General features: G+C 49.5%; 1 protein-coding gene across 2 annotated transcripts in view; it reads right to left on the reverse strand.

The window, feature by feature from the left end:
• Positions 1-3569: 3569 nt before the first annotated feature.
• RAP1A (RAP1A, member of RAS oncogene family) overlaps positions 3570-22661 on the reverse strand; it is a 34809-nt gene continuing 15717 nt past the window's right edge. The window contains exons 3-9 of one of the 2 annotated variants that reach the window (XM_084275762.1): positions 20046-20076; positions 16495-16563; positions 14955-15011; positions 13512-13652; positions 9050-9193; positions 5874-5989; positions 3570-4283 (exon numbers count right to left, since the gene is read on the reverse strand). In XM_084275762.1, the coding sequence (XP_084131888.1) occupies positions 5903-5989; positions 9050-9193; positions 13512-13652; positions 14955-15011; positions 16495-16563; positions 20046-20076 (529 nt within the window). In that variant the 3' untranslated portion in view covers positions 3570-4283; positions 5874-5902. Of the gene's footprint in view, positions 4284-5873; positions 5990-9049; positions 9194-13511; positions 13653-14954; positions 15012-16494; positions 16564-19992; positions 20077-22661 lie in introns of both variants that reach the window. The other variant, XM_084275761.1, reaches the window with a different exon arrangement.

The following is a 22661-nucleotide window of genomic DNA, read 5'->3' on the forward strand; positions in this document are numbered from 1 at the left end:
TACCAGGATCACAGAGGCAGGAGCTGCTGGTCCCAGGGCCAGGGAGTTCCACACCAATCTGGGGAAGAACTTCTTCCTGGTGAGGGTGAGGGAGCCCTGGGATAGGCTGCCCAGGGGGTGTGGAGTGAGCATCTCCCCGTGCTGGAGTCCTGCAGAAGACAGCTGCTTCCCCTTGTTCCCATTGAAATCCAGGCACGTTTCTGATGGGGTTTCAGGAAACAAGAGGCTCCTGTTTGCCTCACAGGTTTCCTGCCAGATTTCTGGTCCTACACTGAGTCAGTTGGCCAAGGTGCACCATACCAGAGAGATGTGTGAGCGTTGGCTTTACTGCCTAACAGAAGGATGCTGCAGCTCAGCTTGTCTCTGCTGTGATGCTCTGGGCCGATCGCCTCGCAGGTTCAGCTGCTGGTTTGTGAGGGTCCAGCCTCTGCCCCACACACCCTGACCATGCTGTGCCTCCCCCTGCCCCTGCAGATTAACTGTGAGACGGCTGGGATCGGGTCTCCCTTATTTCAAACCCCATTTATCAGGAAGGATCATCCCATGGGGCTCCTCTGCCATCAGATTTAATAACATAAACGGCTTCAAATCAAATGAGTTCTCCTGTGGAATTAAGCCACTCTGACAGAGCAGTTTGACACTGCTTATTTCCAGAGCGAAATGAAAATTGGCTGTGGGATGCTGGCACTCAAGATGCAGCTGGGGGAAGGCTGAGTATAGGTATAAGGTACCTGGAGTTTGCCAGATGAATTGTAACAAAGCAGGTGGAGAGGGCAGCAGAGCTGTGAAGCTGCTTGTTTCCCATGGCTCCATCAGTATTCGCTCCGAAGGGTCCCAAGAACCAGGGTTTGTACTGGCAGCTCTGGCAGGGGAAAAAGGGAAAAGGCCAATGTCTGTATGTACCCTGGGAGCCTCGGGCAGCATCCTGCGAGCGAAGCTGCCCCGTGCAGCACAAGGTGCTCAGCAGCCACTCTCGGAGGCCAGAGGCTGCCCGGCACGGCCTTGCCCTGCTCCACAAGGCTCCAGTGTGCTCAGCCCAGAGCTGCTCCAGCCCTGTGAATTTGCCCTTTGTTGCTCCATGTTGGGCCGTGGCAGCGAGAAGCAGCTGCTGCCGCCCAGCACACGGGCTGCGGCCGCGTCCCCGCGGGCTGCGGCACGGGAGCCCTGCCAGCTCCAGAGCCTCCATCCCTCCCCAGCACAACAGGCTCCTTATCCACCCCCCAGCCTCCACCACAGCAAGGGGGGGGACTGGTCTCTGGCCTCAAACGTTGGTACCACCCAAAGAACATGCCAGGGATGGCTGAACTCAGGGGCCTGTCCGGGGGAGCATCTGTCCCGAAAGGGCACAGTGCAGCGGGGGCCAGGGCAGCAGGATGGGCACCAGCCTGGGGCTGGAACTCCAGCTCTGGCCCAGGCTCATCCAAAACCTCTGTTTGAAAAGTTTAGTCTTCCTTAGCTGCTCCCTCCACTGCACATCCCGTTGGAAATCAGGGACAGAGACCTGGGATGATGTGGGTAACAGGGGGTCACTCACCTGGGGCTCAGGGTACCACACGCAGCATCCCAACACTGGGCTTAGCGAGTCACTGAGCTAGAGACGAGAGCCGGGAGCAGCCGCGTTAGCACAGCGCTGTGCCAGGCCACTGCCAGCCTGCAGCATGGCTAATTAGCCCTGGCACAGCCTCTGATTAGCCTGACTCCAGAGCTGGCTTGAGGCTCCGCGCTGAGCTGCCCCAGGAGGGGCTGAGCCCCCCGCCCATCCCCGGCTCGGCCCAGCGGAGCGGGGACACGGGGCTGCTCAGGGGCTGCTGTGCCCGGCCGGGGGGAGCGGGGGATGCAGCCCCCCCGCAAACCGCTCGGGGCTGGGGTCGGGTCTACTCGCTCGGCCCCTCGCCTTTTCCGACACCCCCATCTAGTGGCAAAGCCGAGGGGTTCGTATCTTCCTCCGCCTCTTGCAACACCGAGTTTACCACCGTCCCGAGGGCTCAGCCCCTCCCGGGAAGCCCAACCTCTTCCCCCGGCCAGGGAACGGGCAAGGAAGGGGCAGATCCAGCGCCCGGGGCACCCCGACTGCTGTCAGAGCGGGAGCCGGCCCCGACCTGCTCCGGGCTGATCCTGCTCCAGCCCCACGCTCCGCAGGTCCCTTTCCAACCAGTGACACCGCGGGCACAGCCGGCCCGGGAGATGCTGCACAGACGCCCAGGCCAGAAGTGCTGTGGACAAGCTGCGGCAGGTTGAGCATCCCGGCACCGCGCTGCCCCCTGCGCCGGCCGGAGGGAACCGAGCCCGACCCCTGCCTAAAACACACTCAGCACTTACCCAACGAGGCCTGATGAACTTCCATAGACACCTAGGAAAACAAGGTTCAGCTCCTGGTTTAATAGAAGAGCCACCTACTGCTCAGCACGTTCATTCAAATGGCTTTATTACTAAAATCTTTGTACAGTTGGTGAAGATAACCAACCTGCTGCCACCAGCCTGCTCCTGGGAAAGGTTGAAGACAACCAGCTAATAACTGTTTGTCCCAGGAGTTTAGAGGGAGGCAGATGTTTTCACATTATCATCACCCAAATACTTTCACCCAGGCTTGTTTGGGCTGCGTTTAGAAACTGGGATCTCTCTAGAATTCAACAGCTGCACCAGGAACTGAGTTTTAGAAAAACCTATTTAGAGGAATTTCTCCCCCCAGTTTCAGATAAAACTGTACAAGGGGCCCAGGAACAACTGTTCACCTGCTGTCACATTTAGATTTCCACTTAAACAACCAGGACAGAGTCAGTCCTGAGCTTTCTGCACTGTGAAGAGACCTTTCTCCTCTCACTTACTCAGAAGCGAAGCAGGAGCTGTTCCTCCAGCGTGGCAGGGATTCCAGCAGCGTCACACCAGGGATGAGTCTGGGCCCCTCAGGTCCCACAGGATGATGCTCTTCTACGTGCACACAGAGGAGGATCGAGGCTGAGCACCCACAGACCTCTTCACATCCTGCTCTTTCAAACCTTAGGGAACCAACAGTGGGAAAAATAAACCCCAAACCCCACAAAACCACCCCAAAATGAGAGCAAATGCCCCTCCAGCTGCCTGCAGAGCAGGTAACGTCAGCCTGAGTCTGTGTGAGGCTGCAAAGTGGCTGTTGGCTTCGCTGAAATTGTGTTAAGCCAGAATCAACCCCAGCCAGAGACCAGTGGGGTCCTGTCTGGAGCAGGGTTCTGTCCCCACGGACACCATCCCGTGGACCCGACGGCCCTAATCAAAGTCCCACCTTGATCCAGGATCAAACCACATTCCTACATAGAAAAATACCTGTACAGGGGGAACCTTTTCAGCAGAATACAACCTTTAAACACCCAAAAATATACAAAAGGAACTGGAAGCAGCCTCCTGATCTTCAGTGTGACGAAACGCATCCGGCAAGGAGGGCGCTGAGCCTGCGGCACCGGTGGAACAAGGACCTGGTGGCACCTGTTGTAACACAGTATTGATCTACTGGAGCCAAAGTCACAAACCAGGGATAAACCCCCCCAAAACCAAAGCCTGGCTATGGTAACAAAAACACAGAAACAAAATGAAAATGTACTAAAATTTAATCATTCATAAAAGCTGTAATTTAATCTGTGACAGTAAAACACAAGAAGCAATATTAGAGTTGGTTTAGTATATTATATATTTTTTGCTTTTAAAGCCATAGAAATCAGTTATCCCAGTTTTTCCTATAAAAGTCCCATTTTTCCAAAGCATTATGCACAAACATTTTTAATTAGAATATAATGGCAGAATGAAAATAATGATATTCTGTACTTTTTAAATATAAAATGACGTCAATGACTCGAAAAGTTATCTGTTGTGGTGAGCTCAGAGGGAGATTTCTGATAATATCTATAGTTACAGATATAAAATAGAACAATGGAACATTTTTAGTGCTTGATGGGGAGAAATTATGACAGAAGGGTCAATATGAAATTTTAATTATAGTAGCAATATCTAACATTTGAAATGCATCCATGCTCCTTGGTATAATCATACACTAGAGTCAATTAAGTTTATTTTCACATCTGTTAATTGCTATTGCAAAGGAGGAGTACTATTGTCTTAAATTTCCAAGAGATATACACAGAGCATTTTCTTTTCCCAGGGACTGTGTGCAAACCACTTTCAGATCGAAATTCTTCTCGTTGTATATAAAAACAGGAGAAGCATCTTCAGATATGTTACTCCTTTCCAGGAGGGTTTTGAAGTCGGGAACGCTGGCACTTTCCATTTAGGCAACAGTTCTTCATTCCTGCAATCTAGAGAAAGCAGAAAGAGGTGATGGAGGGAGCTCCTCATCCTCCCTGACCTCGAACACAGGCTGCAGAGCTTCCCCATGCGACCGCCCGTGCCCAGGCTCAGGCAACCACGCAGCACTTGGGCAGGAAGAGCTTGTCTTGCCCTGTACTGGGGCTGTTCCTGCCATCCTCTGAATTCAGAGAGAAGGAAAAGAGACTTTGGGAACCCGTAAGGCTTTAGGAACAAGTCCCTGCTTTATCGTGACTGGAGCAGAGCAGGGACAGCCAGCAGCACCCCATCTCTGCTGCGGTAACGACAGCGCCTGGTGACTCCTCTGCGTCACCAGGCTCAGCAGCAGCTGCCTGAGCACAGGAGCTCCATGGGCTGGGGTGTCAGTGTGGCTGCCAGCCCTGGGCTCTGCAGTGGGGATCCGGGCTCCACGTGAGCCCGCAGGGAGCGTGTCCTCCCCGGGGCTGGAGGAGCCATCCGGGCTGACGCCAGGCTAGCTAAATCCAGACCTGTCACCTGAGGAACAGGAAAAGCCACTTGGGAAGTGCTCTTCGGTTTCCTTCCCTGAAGCCATTGTTTCCCCACTACCTTAAGCTATTATTTTCTGGTGTTCAAAGCTCAGGGTAAGAGGCTCATCAATCAGGTTAACTGCACAGCTCCACTGACCCTACTCAATCACACCAGCTACAGCACGAACCCCAGGCCTGGCAGAAGGTGGAGAGCTGCCTATTTTCAGGAATTCCTCCCAAAATTCTCCTATGGCCAGGAGTTCAAACACTGTAGGACAGGGGCCCTGCATTGGTGCGAGTTCATCCCACCCCGACTCACTGCACTCCCAGGCCAAACCGCTTCAGGGTACAACCACCCCCAGGGACAGCTGGCTCTTTCCAGGCTGCTTCCTACTTCCCAGCACAGGCCAGTGGCCCTGCACCCTCCCCTGCCTCCCAGCAGTGCTCCCAGGCTGAAACAGCTCCCAGCACAGCCTGAGTGACAGCTCTGCCCAGCACCAGGACCTATGGAAGCACAGTCGTCCCCCAGGCATGGGGCTGGATGCTGTGAGCCCTGAGCACCTTGCCAAGGTACACAGGAAGATTATTTATAGCTCATCCAACCTCAGGGAATCGTTTTGCTTTGGGTTTAGTCAGGGTTTTTTGGTGGGCAGCAGCTTCTTTCTGCACCACTGAAGTCCCACCCAAACCAGTTTGCAACCACCCCCACAGCACCCAGGATGGAGTAGCTGCAGCAGGTACCCAAGTTAGGTGGGTGCTGCTAATTTTCAGCAGAGGGTGAAAAGGAAACAGAAGCGGCCATGGTGGCTCTGGGTGCAGTGTCACAAGGCAGAGGGAGAACCTGGAAGAGCAAGAAGGAAGTTCCTGCTCTGTGGAACTCATCAACCCAAGCAGAAGGAGAAAGGGACACAAGCAGATGTCTCTGCCAGCCAGTCAGTGTGACTGATTTTTAAAGAGAAGTCCAACAGATGCAGAATACTGTAGGTGGGAATGGACAGAAGAGGAGTTGAGGGAAGGGGAGTGAGTTGTCTCTGCTGGGAGCAGCTCCCAGCTGACCACCAGAGCTGCGGGGGGAATCAAGGCCCCTCTTACCTGGCTCAGAGCTGCTGCGTGATGGGAGTCTAAAGCAGCAGACATGATTTCTTTTTAGGCTTCTTCTTTTCCACTGGTGTTTTTCTATTTATCTGTCTGACCAGGTCATAAAAGATCTGAAAATGAAAAACACAAGCTGAGAACTTGGAGCAATGGAAGGCTGTGTGTCACAAGCCAGGCACTCACCGATACTCCTGCCCAGTGGCTGCAGCCTGACAGGTTCAGTTCAGCTGGTCACATTTACCTGAGCACATTTCTCAAGCAGCTGCTAATGGAACAGGAGAGCACAGAGCTCCCATCATGTGAAGGAGCAGTGAAGTTGTACCCAGCAGCTTTCTCCTTCAGGGTGTGTGTGACGAAAGGCTTTGGAGGAGCACGGCAGTGAAATGGGCACAAACCCCTTCCTTTGGGAAAGGGGAGAAAACTGGGAAAAGATGAAACACAGGCCTAAGAGCCTTAAGGACCACCTCCTCCCCAGTGCTCCCTGGGGTCTCTGCAGAGCACTGCTATGCCAGCAGCAGCAGGTTCTCCTGGTAGGGAAAGGCATCCCGTCTCCTTGGCTTTTATCTTTGTTCACCTGTTGCATAGGACGTGCCATTAATTCCCCTCTTTGCCAAAGAGATTCAAACTGTTAAACTCTTGATCTGTTGGCCTGGTCTGATCTTTTACTAATAAAACTGAGCAAGGAGAAGCAAGACATCTGCCCTGAAGTCAGGCATTTCCCAAAGGGGACGGTGACAGGGGCCTCTTTCAGCTTCAGAGACGAGTTTCTTTGCTGCGAGTTGTTTTCCCAGCAAAACTCAACCCATTTATAGCCAAGGGAGCTCCACAAAAATGCTTGGAGCTGGGTCCCAGTACTAAGGAGAAATATTTAAACCTTCAGAAGGCTCCACCCTTGTCCTTGTTTACTTCCTTCCTTCCCGGAGCGGCTGACAACTCACAAATTCTTGTTGATTGCAAGGAAATCCAGAAGACAAAGAAATGGTTTGTAACAGATTGCAGCAAGTGGAAATTGGAGATGTTCTGGCCATTCCCCCCATGAAGAGACAGCAGTGCCCAGTGGAATGGTTTCAGATGAAAGGGACACGATGGTGGCTCTGTCAAGCTCTCATGGAGATACTTGACAGTCGCATTTGGGTGGCTGACACCACTCCTCTGCTATCGCTGCAGGCAAAAGCAGCAGCTCGTGCTCACCAAGGGACACAGCCAAGATGTTCAAAGTGTAGAGATGAGATAGAAAGAAACAGCTTCTGTAGGAGAAACCAGTTAAGAAGTGGCAGCATCTAATGCTGATGCCAACCTGCTTTCTGTATTGGAGCCTTTATCAACTGGAGCCAAGATGGTTTGAATGTCATTATCAATTTCTGAAGGCACCAACCAGCTCCGCTCCGGCAAGCAAGGTCCTGGAATGCTTTGAGGTAGAGCCCCCTCACCTCCCAGAACTAAGGTAGGGGGAAGAAATCCCTCTGAAAAGAAGGCTGAAGTTTGATGGCTGAAGTGCTTGTCCTGACTGTGTGTACAGAAGTGAAGTCTGCAGCAAGGCTTTGGGAATGCCAAAACCCAAATCCAGTGTGGGGCAAGAGCATCCTACGGGTCACTGGGAAGGTCTGAAGTGCTGCTACTGAGATGGTAGCTGATAGCTTTCTACCTCTAGGAAAGGGTGGGTCACTTTCAAAGGCACACAGGAACTGTATCAGCTTTAGCCCAGATTTTAACAAAGTTCCAAACTCTGGCAGCTGTTAAAACCAAAACACAGAATGGTGCAAACCCTTCCCTACTCTGCAAGCCAGGGGAACAGCCAAGTAACTAGTGTAACAAGTTGCTTCATTCACAATGTTTCTTCTCCTTGATTCCCTCAGCTTTTCATACTGAGACAATACAAACTGGCAGAAAACCAGAACATTAGGATCACAACAAAGCCAGAGAATAATCTTCCAGATAATAACTTTCCTCTCTGTGATCCCAGTCTCACTGGAGGCAGCAGCCACAACAGGGAAATGCAGAGACTGAGGGTTCACACGTTTGGGATGGCTCTATGCAAACCACGGGCGTGCATCCGCCCTGGGACAGTGCAGTGCTCTGCCTGCCAGAGAACCCCCTTCCCACAGGGCTCCTGGAGAGCTTCACAGCACCTCGGGCTGGCAAGAGGTCAGTCTGCCAGAAATGTGGCAACACAAACGAACTGGAATGTGTGACATTCCACTGTGACCCGTTCAACCACTGAGCCACTGGTTTCTTCGTTAGCGGTCCCAGTTTTACTACAGCTCAGCACACATGAAATCCCTCCTGGCAGCAGGCTAGCTCAGCGAGCTATATTTACCAGGTCAGATTAGTGTGCTGGGCTAATCCCAGCCCAGAAGCTGCGATTCATGCAGCCTGGAGCTCCTCACCTCCCAGCTGGGCAGGCGCAGTGCTGCGCACACCCACGGGCTGCCAAAGTACCGCTGGGTCCAGTCCAAGGGCCTCCTGCTCCAGCCTATCGCCCGGCCTCCTGAACCCTCCCAGCACTCCTGGCACCAGCCCCACTACGCTCAGTGGGGTCACCTCAGCTTTTGTGGCTGGAAACCCAGCCTCTGTCACTGCCAGAACACTGTGACCTCAGGCAGCAGCAGGAGGCACACCGATCGCCAAGGGTTTGTCATGTAGAGCTGCTTGGACAGACACTCAGGCACGGTCTCTGCGAGTCAGCAGCTCACCAGAGGACTGTGATGGGGTGTCTGCTTGAGCAGCCAGACGTAGCAGGAATGGGAAGAGCAAATACTTTCAAACCAACAGCCAGCACTGTGCAGCGTGACACAATGGGGCATAATCCGGGTTCTGAGTAGCTGCAGCAGTTACCTTGGGAGAGTACACTTCCCAGATAAAGCATATCTAAGAGGCATCCAGTGAACTGGGCTTACTCAGGACCCTCTGAGCTACTCACATCCCCCAACACAGACTTTTGAAAGCACTTACTTGGGGAAGGCACCCACCCTTTACAGGGCAAAAGGAGGAGAAATTTCCTTAAACCAGCCAGAAAGCAGTAGCTGAATACACTGCATCACAAGCCCCTCTCAGCCTGAGATTACAGAATCATCCTCAACCTTCCCAATTAAGCAATAGATGAAGGACCACGTGCTGGTTTAATGTGGCATTCATGCTGAAGAAGGACAGACCAGGGAACAGCTGATACTCACCTCATTAACATTGATTTTAGACTTTGCAGACGATTCTAGAAAGGCACAGTTACACCACTGTCTTGCTAAGTTTTGACCCTGTTCCTTGCCGACTACACGCTCTTCCTCCAGGTCACATTTATTGCCAACCAGAATCATTGGAACCTGGAGAGGAGACAATCAAGGACAAGAGATGCATCAGGCAGTCAGTGTATGATGGCTTGCAAAACCTATGACGATGGAGGAAACACAGGGTGAAAACCAGTAACACCCCCAAGTTCAGCAGAGCTTCTGCCTGGACTGCAAAGGGCTGGAGAAAGTCCATGCTGTAGACACCCCAGTTCAGTGTATTTATTAGCTTAGAACAATTCCCAGCTAGTGACCACCTAGCAGCTCAGCTCCTGGAAGGCCATCCCTTATGATAAATAATCTCCTGTGATATCAAACCAAACATCTGACACGTGTTCTAAAGATTCATCCTATGTCTGTGACACAAACACAGGCACATCCTTTGTTCAAGCCAAGGATGAAAAGGCACCTGCCCCTCTCCTTAAGCTGATGGCTTCCTAAAACCTCTGAGCGAGTCCCCTTCTCCCTCCTTCATGAGGAAGGAAGCACCTCAGGGAAACCGTGTTCCTTGAGACATCTCCTGCAGAGAAACAGAGACACCTAAAACTGCAGGAAAACAACCCGGGCTGTAGCAATGCTGGGTACCACTGTGCACAGACAGGAGGGGCACAGCCACATGGCACTTGGGGTGACACAAAGGATGAGAGCTCTCTCTCACCATCACTCACCAGTCTCTCACTGGGATGGGACTGTATTTGCTTGGTGCAGCGCAGAGAGCCAAGGGCAGTTTGCACTCATTAGGTTATAAATCCGCTGTCTCAGAAAGCATCCCAGTAAGCACTGGTGAGTGTAAGCAGCAGGAGACGTGCTCTCATCAGTTATCTTTAGACACGGAGTTAAAACTCTTTCAGGAGAGAGAAGTCAGGCAGATTAAAAGCAGTACTGAGACGTCTCAGCAAGCCTTTGGAAATGACACACCAGGGCATTCTCTCTGGGCCTCTCAGGCAGCACCTACCACAGCTGCCAGCCCACCAAGATGGCACAAACAGGCAGAAAGGACCTTAAAAAGCAAACACACAAGCACCCAACCCCCCTCTGTACCAAGCCCCAAACCCTGAACTCCCTACCCAAGGGTACTGTTCCCTCACCCGCACAATGAGGGGGTGACAGTGCCCACCCCTGCTGCAGGACCCTTCCCCGGGGGCCACGCAGCTAGGGCACCCAGCCCAGCACCGCACGTCACCCAGCTGCAGCCCACATGCCTTTCGCAGCCCCTGTGGAGACAAACAGGCAGCTCAGGGCTCTCTGCACCCCAGCAGCGTGGGGCTTACATCACCTTTTAAAGCCTGCAGCTCGTGTAGATCTGAGGGGATGATACAGGCAGAGCGAAGGTGGATTCTGAAGCGCGAGACCGCAGCGCGGTGTGCTGGGCGCAGCGGGGGGCTCTGCATTGCACTCAGCATCCTGTTTCCCTTACGCTGGGTAAAAGTAGAAAAAACCCCTAAAGAACCACTGATAATGGGTGTGCACTCTGCTCTGCTTCCTGAAAGCTTTTAATTCTCTGAACAGAAAATGAGTGCTGTCCAGCTGGAAAATAAATCACTGTCCACTTCCTCTGGTCACTCACAACACACTGCATGCTTCTCATCTACTCCAGTGTTAATAGCTGTAGTCTTTTCCCAATTAACTACACTTTTCCCAATTAACAATACACTCCAGAATGATTTCTGTATTTAAAGTTCACAGCCATGCTGATTAGACAACGATCTCCTTTTTATTTTTGAGAAGCAAGTTTTGCTGATGGCATCACAAACCTGAAGTCCCAACACAGATGAGTCAAATCCCCCACAGCTTATTTCACATCAGAGACTAACAGGATATTTACAACTACTTCAGTTTAATCCCATTCTTTACAGTTCCCTAGACAGTTTAAGAGAAATTTTCTCATACCAAAACACAAAAACATGTTTTGAATGTGTTCTGCAAAAAGATAGGTGTGTTAAGGTGTGAAACAGGGGAAAAGTGATACTTAGGGGGGTAAAGAGTACAGGCCTGAAAGACACGAAGCTCCAGGCAAGGCTCTTTCAGAAGGCAGCAACTGTTTATCATGGAGCCAAAAATGGAGTTGGATGAACAACCAGCTTCTGATCATTTACTGTTTCCCATAGAAGACTGGAATTGAGACTTTGCTAGACATACAAAATTCAGTGGTTTAAGTACTGGGGGTTTAAGACACATTCTGAAACTAGCTACAGGAAGGAATGCCTTTTCCTAACTCAGCAGAACGGGGCTTAAACGTTCAGAAGGTTAGATTCAACAAGTTACATCCCCCAAACAGAAAATAAATAAATGCATTTTAGTAATGAAATCAGATCACTGAAGTAAAACCAAAAGCAACAGTCTCCATTGTCCGATGAGCTCGACCAGCTTACGGTGCAGATTCCCCTCCAGCGAGCCAAGCGCTGGGCTCTGAGCTAATACTGGGCTCGTGTTACCAGGGGTTTACGCAAGCATAAGCCTACCTAAATGAACCCCAGTTTTGCATAAATAGAAGTTCAGCTTGTTAAACCAAGGAGGGAACTAAAGCTGTTCAGAAGGAGGACCTCGGGGTAGGGACGAGGCAGATCCAGGAGCAAGCGGCAGCCCCCCGAGGTTGCCCTCGGCGCCACAGCAGCCGAGCTGTGGGCTGTGCTCATCCCGCTGCTCAAACCAAGCTTCCCTGCCCGGCTGTTGGAACACAATGCACAGGGCTTACCTCGGATTTGGCCTAAATCTGTGTCCAGCCCCCGGCCGCAGGGGCTCGGGGAGGGCAGGGCTGTGAGGGAGAGCTGCTGCTGCAGCTCCCACGGCTCCACCGGCAGCAGGAAAGCAGCCGGCATCAAAGGCAGCGGCTACTTTCAAGCTGTCAGCAGAAAAAAGAGACAGGCAATCTCTTCACACCCCTCTGGCCAAGCCCCTGAATACATTACCAGCCATCAGGCAAAAAAAAGATCGAGCACGATTTCAGTTTCTTTTGGAGGAAGCCTACCCTGAGAGACAGGGTTCCCATCTATCTCCACCAGCCACACGGCTACCGCAGCAAAAGCCACCGGCAACCTCACCTCCATCAGCAATCTAGAAATGAAAGCCAGCTACAGGAGCTGGGCCTGAACGGGACATACAGTATGTGGTTTACTTCTGTCCAACTGAAGGGAAATGATGTCATTTTCTCTTAATTTAAGGAGGGATTTAAGTGACCAAAATCACAATCTGGCATCCCCAGCTAAGGCTCTGTCACTCTGTTAATGATTCGGTTCATACACCCGCATGGTGTCCTCTGGGTTACAGGTTTGGCTGAACAACAGAAGGAGCACAGAAGCCCTTGGGCTGTGAGGGAGCTCTGCAGTGTGCTGTGGGTGCTGCACAAAGCTGAGCTCTCCCCACTCAGAGGTGAGCGGCAGACCCCAGGCACCGAGCCTGAAACACCCTCCTCTCCTTCAGAAAGGGATAAGCCCATTTTCACACCCTAACCAAAGGCTCCACGTTTTGGATCGGCATTCAGAAGACCACTCCAGAGGACGCTGATGGGCTGTCCCTAGCTTATGGAGTGAAGCAGAGCTCACAAACTGGGACACACTAGGAATCTCCTTCATGCAACAAGACCCAGGATGACTTCACTTAATGAAGGGTTCCAGCATCCAGGGCGGGGGCAACTGAACAAGCTCCCACTCCCCAGCCCCGAGGCTGCCCTGGCACACAGAGAGGTGAAAATAAAGGAACATCCAGGGATTTGCCTAAAAAGGGCCACTACTACAAACGAGGCTTAAATCACAAAGCAGAGTTTGGTGAAGAAGCTGGACGTGTCCTTTCTATCTGCAGTTCAAGTTCCTCACTTGGATTTCGAGCCGCACGTGAGCAGCACAGCACACAGCACCACCCTGCTCCCCAGACTTCCCAGACAACCTCTGGGACTCGGCTTTGTACTTTCTGCTTCATTCACTTGGGCAAAGCAGCATTTGTCCTCGTGGTGAGGCAGCTGCAGACCCACCAAGAACATCATTATTGGCGAGTTCAGCTGTTATTCTTCCTTAACTCTAAGGGAAATGAAGTGCTGCTAAAGGACAGCAGAAGAGGAAAATGCAAATACTGGAAAGGAGTTAAAAGAAGGGGGGAAAAAAGTTGTTTCCACCGTTTCCAAAGGCTGTTGGACTTCCAGCACATGTGAAAACCTGGCTCCACTACACCCCTTAGCAGGTGTTGGGCCCCAAACAACACCACTGAAAATAACAAACAACGCTAAGGAAACTGCCGGCAACACAGAACTTCACTGCACAGCAAAGAATGTTCTCAGAGAGAAATCTGGCTCACAACCCCCTGTACACTCACTCACAGACACATTTTAACCATTTGCAGGAACAAAGAAGACTCTACTCACATCTTCAGTGTCCTTAACCCGTAGAATCTGTTCCCGCAGGTCCTGTAAGTCGTTAAACGTGGACTGTGCTGTTATAGAATATACTAGTGCAAACCCTTGACCATTCTTCATGTAGAGATCCCTCATTGCTGTAAATTGCTCCTGTAATCAAATATTTTTAAAGGTAATTAGCTGATGAATGCAACCAACAAACATTTACAGAGAATACTGTCATCGTTATGGAGACAAGAATACAGCATCTACAGCATGCATTTGCTCTTTTACCCTGACAGAAACCCACTGAAGCACACAATGTTAATAAATCCATTAACATATCTCTTGCCTTTGACCTTTTTCTCCCCCCAAAAAAAGAGAAAAAGGCTTCTTGCAAAAGACAGGGGAAAAGACCAAGAGCTGCAATAAAAATACACCTGGAAAGACTGTTACAAGTCCCAAGCTGTAAAACAAGGTGGTAAGATCTGGCTGACTATGTTGTAGTGATCTCTCATTTATTTTCTGATACGGTCCTGAGCATCAGAGCAATTCCCCAGGCAACAGATACAGGCTGGAAATGCAGTTTCTCCTCTAACCTGGTACTGAAACAGGCCAGGGTGTCATACACTCACAACTGATTGTGAGCACGACTGCGTGGGAAGGCAGTGCCTGATCACCTCCTACACTAGCAGTCAAACAGCGGTCATGTCCATGGCCTTGAAGGGTCAATGTGATGAAATGCAAGGACAGGCTGGAGGATCTGTACCAGATCAGAGCTGCCTTTGTCCCCCTGGGCTGTGAAAGGCAGCTTTCCCAGAGCCGCATACAGCAGTGCCTGTGCCCACTCCTCCGTGCTGCTGCTAAATCCCAAAGCTTTCTGAATAAAACCAACTTCTAGGAAGCACGTCCTCCCCGTGACAGGCACTCAATGACTCCAAGGTCTGTTTATGCAGAGACAGGACTTTGCACAGCAGTGACAGTGGCAAAGGATGACACGGGCTTCCCAAAGCAGCAGAAGACGGCGCCGCTGGCAGGAGTGTTCCCTGACAGGTACACAGTCTCCTCTGACACAGTCCTCGCCACGCCAGCTGGTGTGACACGCTGGGGCAACCCCTCTGTGATGCCTGGAAGAGGCTCCAGTCTGTGTATTCTGGCAGCTTGCAAATCAAATGTGCAAAATCAGCCCAGATCAGCATGTTGACAGCGAGGCAATGGTGGGTGGCAGGGAAGAGGTGAGCAGCACAGGATGGACCAGCCCCTGTGCCCCAGCACCGTGCCCCTGGCAGGGCTGCAGAAGCCTCACTCGTCACTCCACTGGGTTTTGGGTTATTTAACCATTCCATTTCAATCACTGCAGCTGATCCACTGGGACTGCTGCTTGGGCAGGATCCCAGTACAAGTTCTCCTACCATCTCCCATCATTCTGAACACAGAAACTCCCTATCAATGAGAAAAAGGAACTGTACTTACTGTCCCTGCTGTATCGAGGATTTCAAGCATACACTGTTGACAGTCTACTTCCACTTGCTGGGGAAAAAAGGGAAGAGACAAATGCAGTTAAAACTGAAAAGTCTGAAAGCAGACAGGCAAGAGGAATCTCAGCTTAACTTTTACTTCTGCTGCAGAGACCTCAATAAGCGAGCCAGCCACTTGCACTTCCCCAAGGCAGAGAGGGGCACCACTCTTTGGGGAGTAATTACACCCCAGGCCAGGCGTTTGGGTCAGCTCGCTTATGCTCCAGGACTCTGTTGGTTATAAAGACCTAAATGAGCAGCCTGTTGTAAACATCCCAACTTAAGTGAGATCAAATCCACTCTGGCAAACCAAAGGACCTTAAACTTCAACTTTTCTTTGCTGCTGGGGGCTAAAGAGGAAAAGAAAATGCAAAGTATTTCATGATCATCACACTTTGGGTTAGCAAGCCTGCCACTCTGAGAGAAACATCTCCTATCCAGCAAGGGGAGTTCCAGGAAAGCCAAGCAGATTTAACAGCAGAGCTTGTGCCATAATTTACCTTTCATTATCACAGGCACAAGCGTTAAAAGTTGTTGTTTCCTATTTTGGTGCCTTTAATGATGGTAACATTATGCTAATCTGTGAAACAATGGGTTACTTGACATCAGGGGAGTGGAGAAAGCAGCTCTGTTGGCAGAGTTACGTAACAGGGCAGCAGCAGAGATCCTGACACCAACTTCTGCAGTTACAAGCTGCACCCAAAGCAGCTCTGAGGAAGTTTATGTGCCCTCAAACCAAGCAGAACCCAGCTGAACTGAATGGCAAAACAACCGTTGCAAGAGAACCACCCAACAAAAGGCACTTGCTGTGCTACTGTAACACAACCTGCCATGCTGAACGGTGAGTGTTATCAGTATCTTTATGTTTTGAAGCAATGATTGTACATCAAACAACAGCAAACCGATACAAGGATCAGTCCTGCCCTAATAGGAACCATTTCTGTCCCCAGGCATCAGTTGGAAGCCCCAGGGGAGGATGGGCAGTACACCTGTCCCAACCAGCACAGTTCATACCCCTCTACAGGGGAAATGACAGTTCAGGAACAGGCAGCAGCCTGATCTCTAGGCAGGTGAGTAACCTCTAAGGAGGAAAGAGGCACACAGCAGAGAGCTGTGGCCCCAAGCTGCCACAACCTGAGTCTTCGGCGACTGAAAGTGAAAGCTCATCGTTACACAGACTAACATAGGTGTAACCCTCCTCTTAAACACAGCTATGTTAGAGATTGGTCCAATTAACAGCAAAATTTGTCATTCCCTGGTAAACCAGCTTTCTAGCAGGCAATATGCTTTGTCTGATTACATTTGGAAGCCCTGAGCTAGCTAAGCACTCTGTAAAGTCAAAGAATGCTACTTCCACAGCCAATCCTTTCCTCGGCATCGCTCCCTTGCTGCGGGATCTTCTCAGAAAACCCCCTTCTCACTCTAAGCTCTCTTGAAGTATTAAAAAGAAACAAGCTCTACAAGTCTTGAAAGAAAAGAGACTGATATTGCTTTACCTTTCTGTATGAATCTTCTATTGTTGGGTCATATTTTTCAACAAAAATTCCCTGAACGAACTGTACAGTCTGGGGAGAAAGGAGAGAGGAAAATACATCAGATGAGCTGAACACATCCAGCAATCTTGACCAAGAAGCACTTTGTGAAGAAGACACAATGCAAATCACTCAACACTGTTGTTAAAATTCAATCCTGGGGAGCAGACACACACATTTCCAATGTTTTAAAGTGAAACTGGTGCAGTTTGTGCTGGTTTAAGAATCACTTTATTCAAGCACGTTCTCAAAACCTTCTGGAAACTAAGTGGTCTGCTTCCTTTTTCACAAAAGAGGATATCCTCAAAACCGCCTGTACTGCAGTGCCTGCAACTTTAGAAGAATAAGAATCACCAAAGGCCTGAAATGAGACCCAGAGAACTGGCAGCACACACACTGTGGAGGGGGAACAGTGGGGAAATCCCACATCTCAGTTCGATCACCCGCTCGGGATTACACACCCCGAGCACAGACACATCAGAGCAGCACGTTAAAGCTGGAGCTTCTCCAGACACCCAGTTTGTATTAAACCATGAAAGAAGGAGACAGCATTCATTTCAAAGAGGAAATCTTTCTTTCCCTACATACTTATTGCGGGTAAAACTAGCCTGAACATTTCCCATCAAGTTCTCATTCGGACGTGGCCCATCCCTGGACACCCAAACTCCGTAGTGGTGTCTGAGCTTGTGCCCATCCACAGCTTTACTTGTCCTCTGCAAGGCAAAGTTTGCTCCTCTGGTGTCCAAAGGTTTGGTTGATGTATGTAAAACAAGGCAGTGTTTGCTTGTAAAACTAAGCACAAAGATGCCAGCACTCCCAGCACTTTTGTCTCTTTAAAAGCAACACACACACCAACTGCCTTTTGCCACCCAAACCTTCCACTTGCTAACAACTTAGAAGTTTCTTAATACAAATCCTGTGAAGTCACTACCTGCTTTGAGAAGCTGGGTTTTGTTTGGACAGAAAGCTGAGATTTTCCCACAAGAAAAATCGCACACAAACTCAGGAGTTCCTGAGGGGCACATGTGGATACACACAGAGCACCTGGCTGTGGGCTGGAGATGGAGCAGCTCCTCATGGTTTGCTGTCTTGTAACATGGGAAGAAAAGATTTCTGGTACCACCTCACCTAAACATCACCCTGTGTCACTAAATAAACCTGTTTTGCACTGGAAACCCTCAGGCTTCTCTGGTACTTTCTTGCCTGAGTGGCTTGTCAGTCTGCCCCTCAGATAGCAGATCTCAGTAAAACCACTGCACGATATGAACATGGATTACAGCCTTATGCCAGCAACGGAAACCACCCAGACGAGCTGCAGATCACAGATTATATTCTAGGATTCTCAGCACAGCTACTAACCAAAGAGACCCAAAGGCAGCTGCTGTTTGCTCACATCCGTACCGCCCTGTTCTGGGAGCTGTGCTTTGAACCAGCCTTCAGCCACGACAAACCACTCGCATCACTTTCTAAAACAACCCTTGGAGCCTTGTTTTGTATCTGCAAATACAGCACTGTGCTGAAAGAAAACTAACTGAACCCACGTCTTCTCAGACTGTTTTCTTTCTAATAAATCACTCTCTTAACTTTCCTGGTCTCAGTGGTGCTGTGTGTTCACACAGACACCGGTTATACAACCACAATTAGGATTCTATTCAACTTCATTCATGTAGCATGCTTCATCTCATCAAGACTTTACTTTTCTTGTTGACAGAAGGAAAGAAAGGCTGAGGGAGAAGATACAAATCTGAGCTGGTTTTCAGATCCAAGACTTTGGGGATTATTAGCTTGGGGGCTGCGTCCCAAATTTGGTTTCCAGTTTTCCACAGGACTGTGCATAATGGATGATCTTGGTAATACCATCTACCTGCTGCTGATCCAGAAGGTTTTGGCCCTTATTATAAACAGGAAGAAAACTACTGTCCAGGAAACACAAAAGTTGCAAAATAAATGTGCCTTCATAACTGGGAAGAGTTTTCTGCTACGTGGTCATCTCTACCAGGAGGCATAATCAGTATTGGCACGGAATACTTGCAGGATTTGCAGCAAAACCCCACCACACTGTAATGAACACACAGAACTGGGAAGGAACACAGCCTCTTTGTTAGAAATCTCAGTTTATAAGTTTAAGAAAGAAATTTTAAAGTGACCTCCACGTTATTTTAAATCCCACCTGGTAACTCCTCCTGCCTTGTAAACAAGTAGACAGTTATCTTGGAAGCTAAATATCATTCAGCCTTAGCTGCTAATCGGCACTTATTGTGTTCTGCTGTAAGCATAATGGACTGATGTTGCATGGGAAACCCAGTATGTGCTTACTTAGCACTGAATCTGTCAAGAAGAATGTAACGTCTGTTTAGCAGTATCACATTCCCATTTCAGCCCTGGAAAAGGCCGGGGATGGATGCTGACTCAGACTTTACATCACAAGTAAGGAAATTCAAGCATGTCAGATGCTGAATAATTTTGACAGGCAGCACATTAATAAATGCCCTATTTTACCTAGGGAGCCTTTCAATGTTACATAACCCAAGCAAGATACTCGACCAAGGGGATGCTGGTGGAAGGAGTAACACAGATTGTTCAGCTGCCGTGGAAAAACAGTATGTAACAAACAATAAAACTACACCTACATCTTGTGAAGATGAGGATGGGACCTCTGAAAAGCGGGTATCAAATATGACACACAGCTGAATATCTTTCCTCCTATTCATCTGGATTCTGCTGGTGATCTACCAAGATTATTAGCAGCCCCTTTCAGGAGAATAAACAGGGCAAGCAGCAGGTCTGGGATGTGAACGGCCAGTCAGTTATTATCTTCTGTGAGAAGGAACATGGTGTAGTTCCTTGTTTTAGATAACTTTACACTTGACCAGTTCTTAGCCTTTCTTGTTGGAGCGAGCTGCTTGACTGACTGGTGATAACAGGTGATAAATGTCCCTTACAATGCCTTACTATCAGCTCTGCCCTGTAAACCTCTTACTTGAAACAACACAAGTACTTCAGGAGTGCAAAGTGCTGTCAGTCTGCTTATCCCTCTGCACACACTGGAGGTGGTTTCTCGTTTTAGGCTGTGGTTTTGGTCCAGGTTGCACATCCAGGCTCTACCCAGGATGGAAAACACATGGCCATCACTGCCACGACTCATGCCGTGCCCGGCAAGGCTCCCAGCACTGCTCCAGGGCGGCTCAGGCTTTTCACACTCAGATACACGTGTGATATCAGACCCATGCCAGAGCAGAAATGAAACACTAACTACTGTGCTGCAATTAACTGCCTGCTGCTCCTCCAGAAATGGGACACATTCAACAAGGTATTTTGGCAGTGTGATAGTGGCCACGCAGTAGTCATTCTGCATGTTAAAAGTGATGCAGATGTCCTGATAAATTAACAAGCATTGCCCCCAAGAAGACAGGCCAGTGTTGAAGTTGAGTATCGGTTTTGGAACTCCTTCCCAAAACTCACCAAAGCAGACTTCCCCACACCTCCTGAGCCAAGGACCACTAGCTTGTACTCACGCATGGTGTGGTCTGTTCCAACAGCAACGATCTGGAAAGCAGGAAGAAAGCCGACAGTTAAAAGCAAATCTGCACATACAAATCTACAGCCCTGTCTTGTAAAAACAGCAACACGCTGTCTGTCTCCAGATGCTTCTGAGAACAGAAACCTCCTTACTAACAGCTATGGGATTTGGTTTTCCACCTGGGCACTCAAGCCTGGAAGGCAGCTCCAGCAGCCCCGGTGTATATGAGGTGCCTAAAGCCAGCCCCGTGAGCCCGCTGGAGAGGAAGAGGATGAATACACCATGGTACAGACACAGCGCAGGCACGCATGCCTGCTCCCAGCAGCACCGAGTAGCACTCGCTGCCTGTCCTCTGCAATCTCAGCATTTCATAGCGTGAAACAATGAGTATCAGGCAAGAAAATGAGATCAGAAGACGTAAGGAGAGAGGTTCACTTCTCTCATCCTTCACAGGGAAGGATGTAGGTCAGTATTTTCTCTCTGGAAAAGGTCAGGCCTGACTCCCGGCTGCCAAGGCAGAGCCTCTCTGCTCGCCCAAGCAAGGACTCTGCCTTTTTATGGAAATCTTGCAACTCCCTCAACTCCCTACGCAGCACCAGAAAACTTCTCATTCTCACTGAGGTTCCCCGACAAATAAGGCAAATGACAACGCTGGTGATAAACATTTTACACTATGTTTACATTATACACCAGGCTGGGCTGTCCCTATCAACGAAGCTCAGGCAAACAATGACCTCAGCAGCTAATTATCTTCCCCCTCTTCCCCCAGCAAGATAGCACTTTCTTCCCAAGTAAGGCTTCAGAAACACCAGCGCTGTGAGGCTGGGCAAGCTGCGTTTCTCAAACTAACCTTGCCATGGGATTTATGGGTTCACTGGCTACAGTTCGAGGGTTGCTTTAAAAATAAAAGCATATTCTGAGTAGTTTGGTAGAGAAATGTATCACCTTGTCAGCCGCCTTAACAACAGCCTGCAAGGAACAGGGATTGCATTTTTAGCTCTGCAACTGCAGACAACTCCCTGACACTGTGTCTCAACTTTATATAATCATTAAATCGGGACAGGTTTGGGGCTTTTGGTATCATTTAAATTCTCGAGGGAAAGCTGTAACACAGAGGCAAGAGAAAGCCCACGTGCTGATGCCACACAGCCCACAGGAGCCGCAGCAGGGCTGGTGAAGGCACAGGAGCTGCAGAAGCCCATCGGCTCTGTGCCCCCCGCGCTGCCGCCAGGCATCACCTCACTGCAGACCTTGCCCAAAGGCCTCGCGAGGCCTGCGGTGAGGTGGTGCCCGGCGGCAGCGCAGGCCTCAGCCCTCCACCATGGTGCATTTTACACGTCCCAAACACAACACAAGCACAGGTTTCAACAATATCCTCAAGAAATCTTGTGTGCAGCTGGAGGCACACAAACTCTGTGGCCGCTTTTGAAGCTCACGTTCAGTCAGAAGAACACAAATCCTGGGCTCACGGCAGTCACGTAGCCAAGCGGCCCTTCCCTTGCAGCCCTTCCCTCGCCCAGGCCTTAGGGGGAACAAAGCTGAAGCTATCAGCACCTCAGGACCTCTTTTTCTTCAACTCTTGAACCCCCAGTGAGCTGCAGTTGCCTGACTTCATAGAAATGGTGAAACTAAGTCAGACTGAAAGAGGTTTTCTGGAATGGTAACTGATTATCTACAGGCAGAACAGGCAGTGTCTCTGCACTCCGGCGTGTTGACATTTTTGGTTGCAGTTCTGGCAGCTGTAAGCTCTTCTGCTTGAAAATTTCCCTGAGAAGTCACATTCAGTTCCTTTTTTTATTTTCTTTTTTTCCAAAAATCATGATTTTGGATGGGAAGGGGAGGGGAATTCCAACTAGCAATGCTTTCCCCTTGGTAATTCTTGGAAATTCAGCAGTGACACATTTTATATACAGTATTAATTCAACTTCTTGATCCAGTTTATCTCCACCTTCCTAGCATTCCAATGCCTGTTCCACACAAGAAACCTCAGAAAGCAATCGAGTTAAGGGTTAAATTTAGCTGTGAACTCTTTCACTTCTTATTTATAGCAAAAATACTTGTGGGAAAGTTTCAGCTGGGAGCAGTACAAGACGAACTTCTCATTTCTTCTCTCCAGAATTCGCTAGGGGTTTTTTTTTGGGTTTGGGTTTTTTTTTTTTTTCAGGTGCAACAGGAAACGAAGAGTCTTAAGATGTCGAAGCCATTACTGTAAATCCCACATGCCTTAATTATCTTGTAGCTCTTTCACAAGTATGTTAATGTTATCTGTTTATACAACATGAATAGAGTGCTCAAGAAATTACTATGCTGCATCCTAGCCAACTTCTCATTTGGCAGCTGTTTGTGCCCACCTAAACACAGTTAGACACAGCAGCATTCATTTCCAGGCAGAGCTCTGCGTAGAGCAGTTGAAATGGCAAGCAACAGCTATGTTTCAACACGGAATGAAGTTATGGGTGTTAAGTGTTTCTTTGGATTCAGGAAAGGAATATGATCGCTAAGGAGTGTGGAAAAAATAACTTTTAGTGGTGTCATAAATGCTGTGAGACGGGTCGAGTTAGTTCTGAATGCCACAGTGCATGAATAAAGCAGAAGATGAGCACGTCTCCTC

This window comes from Gallinula chloropus, assembly GCF_964237585.1.
Source record: "Gallinula chloropus genome assembly, chromosome: 27".
Lineage (NCBI taxonomy): Eukaryota > Metazoa > Chordata > Aves > Gruiformes > Rallidae > Gallinula > Gallinula chloropus.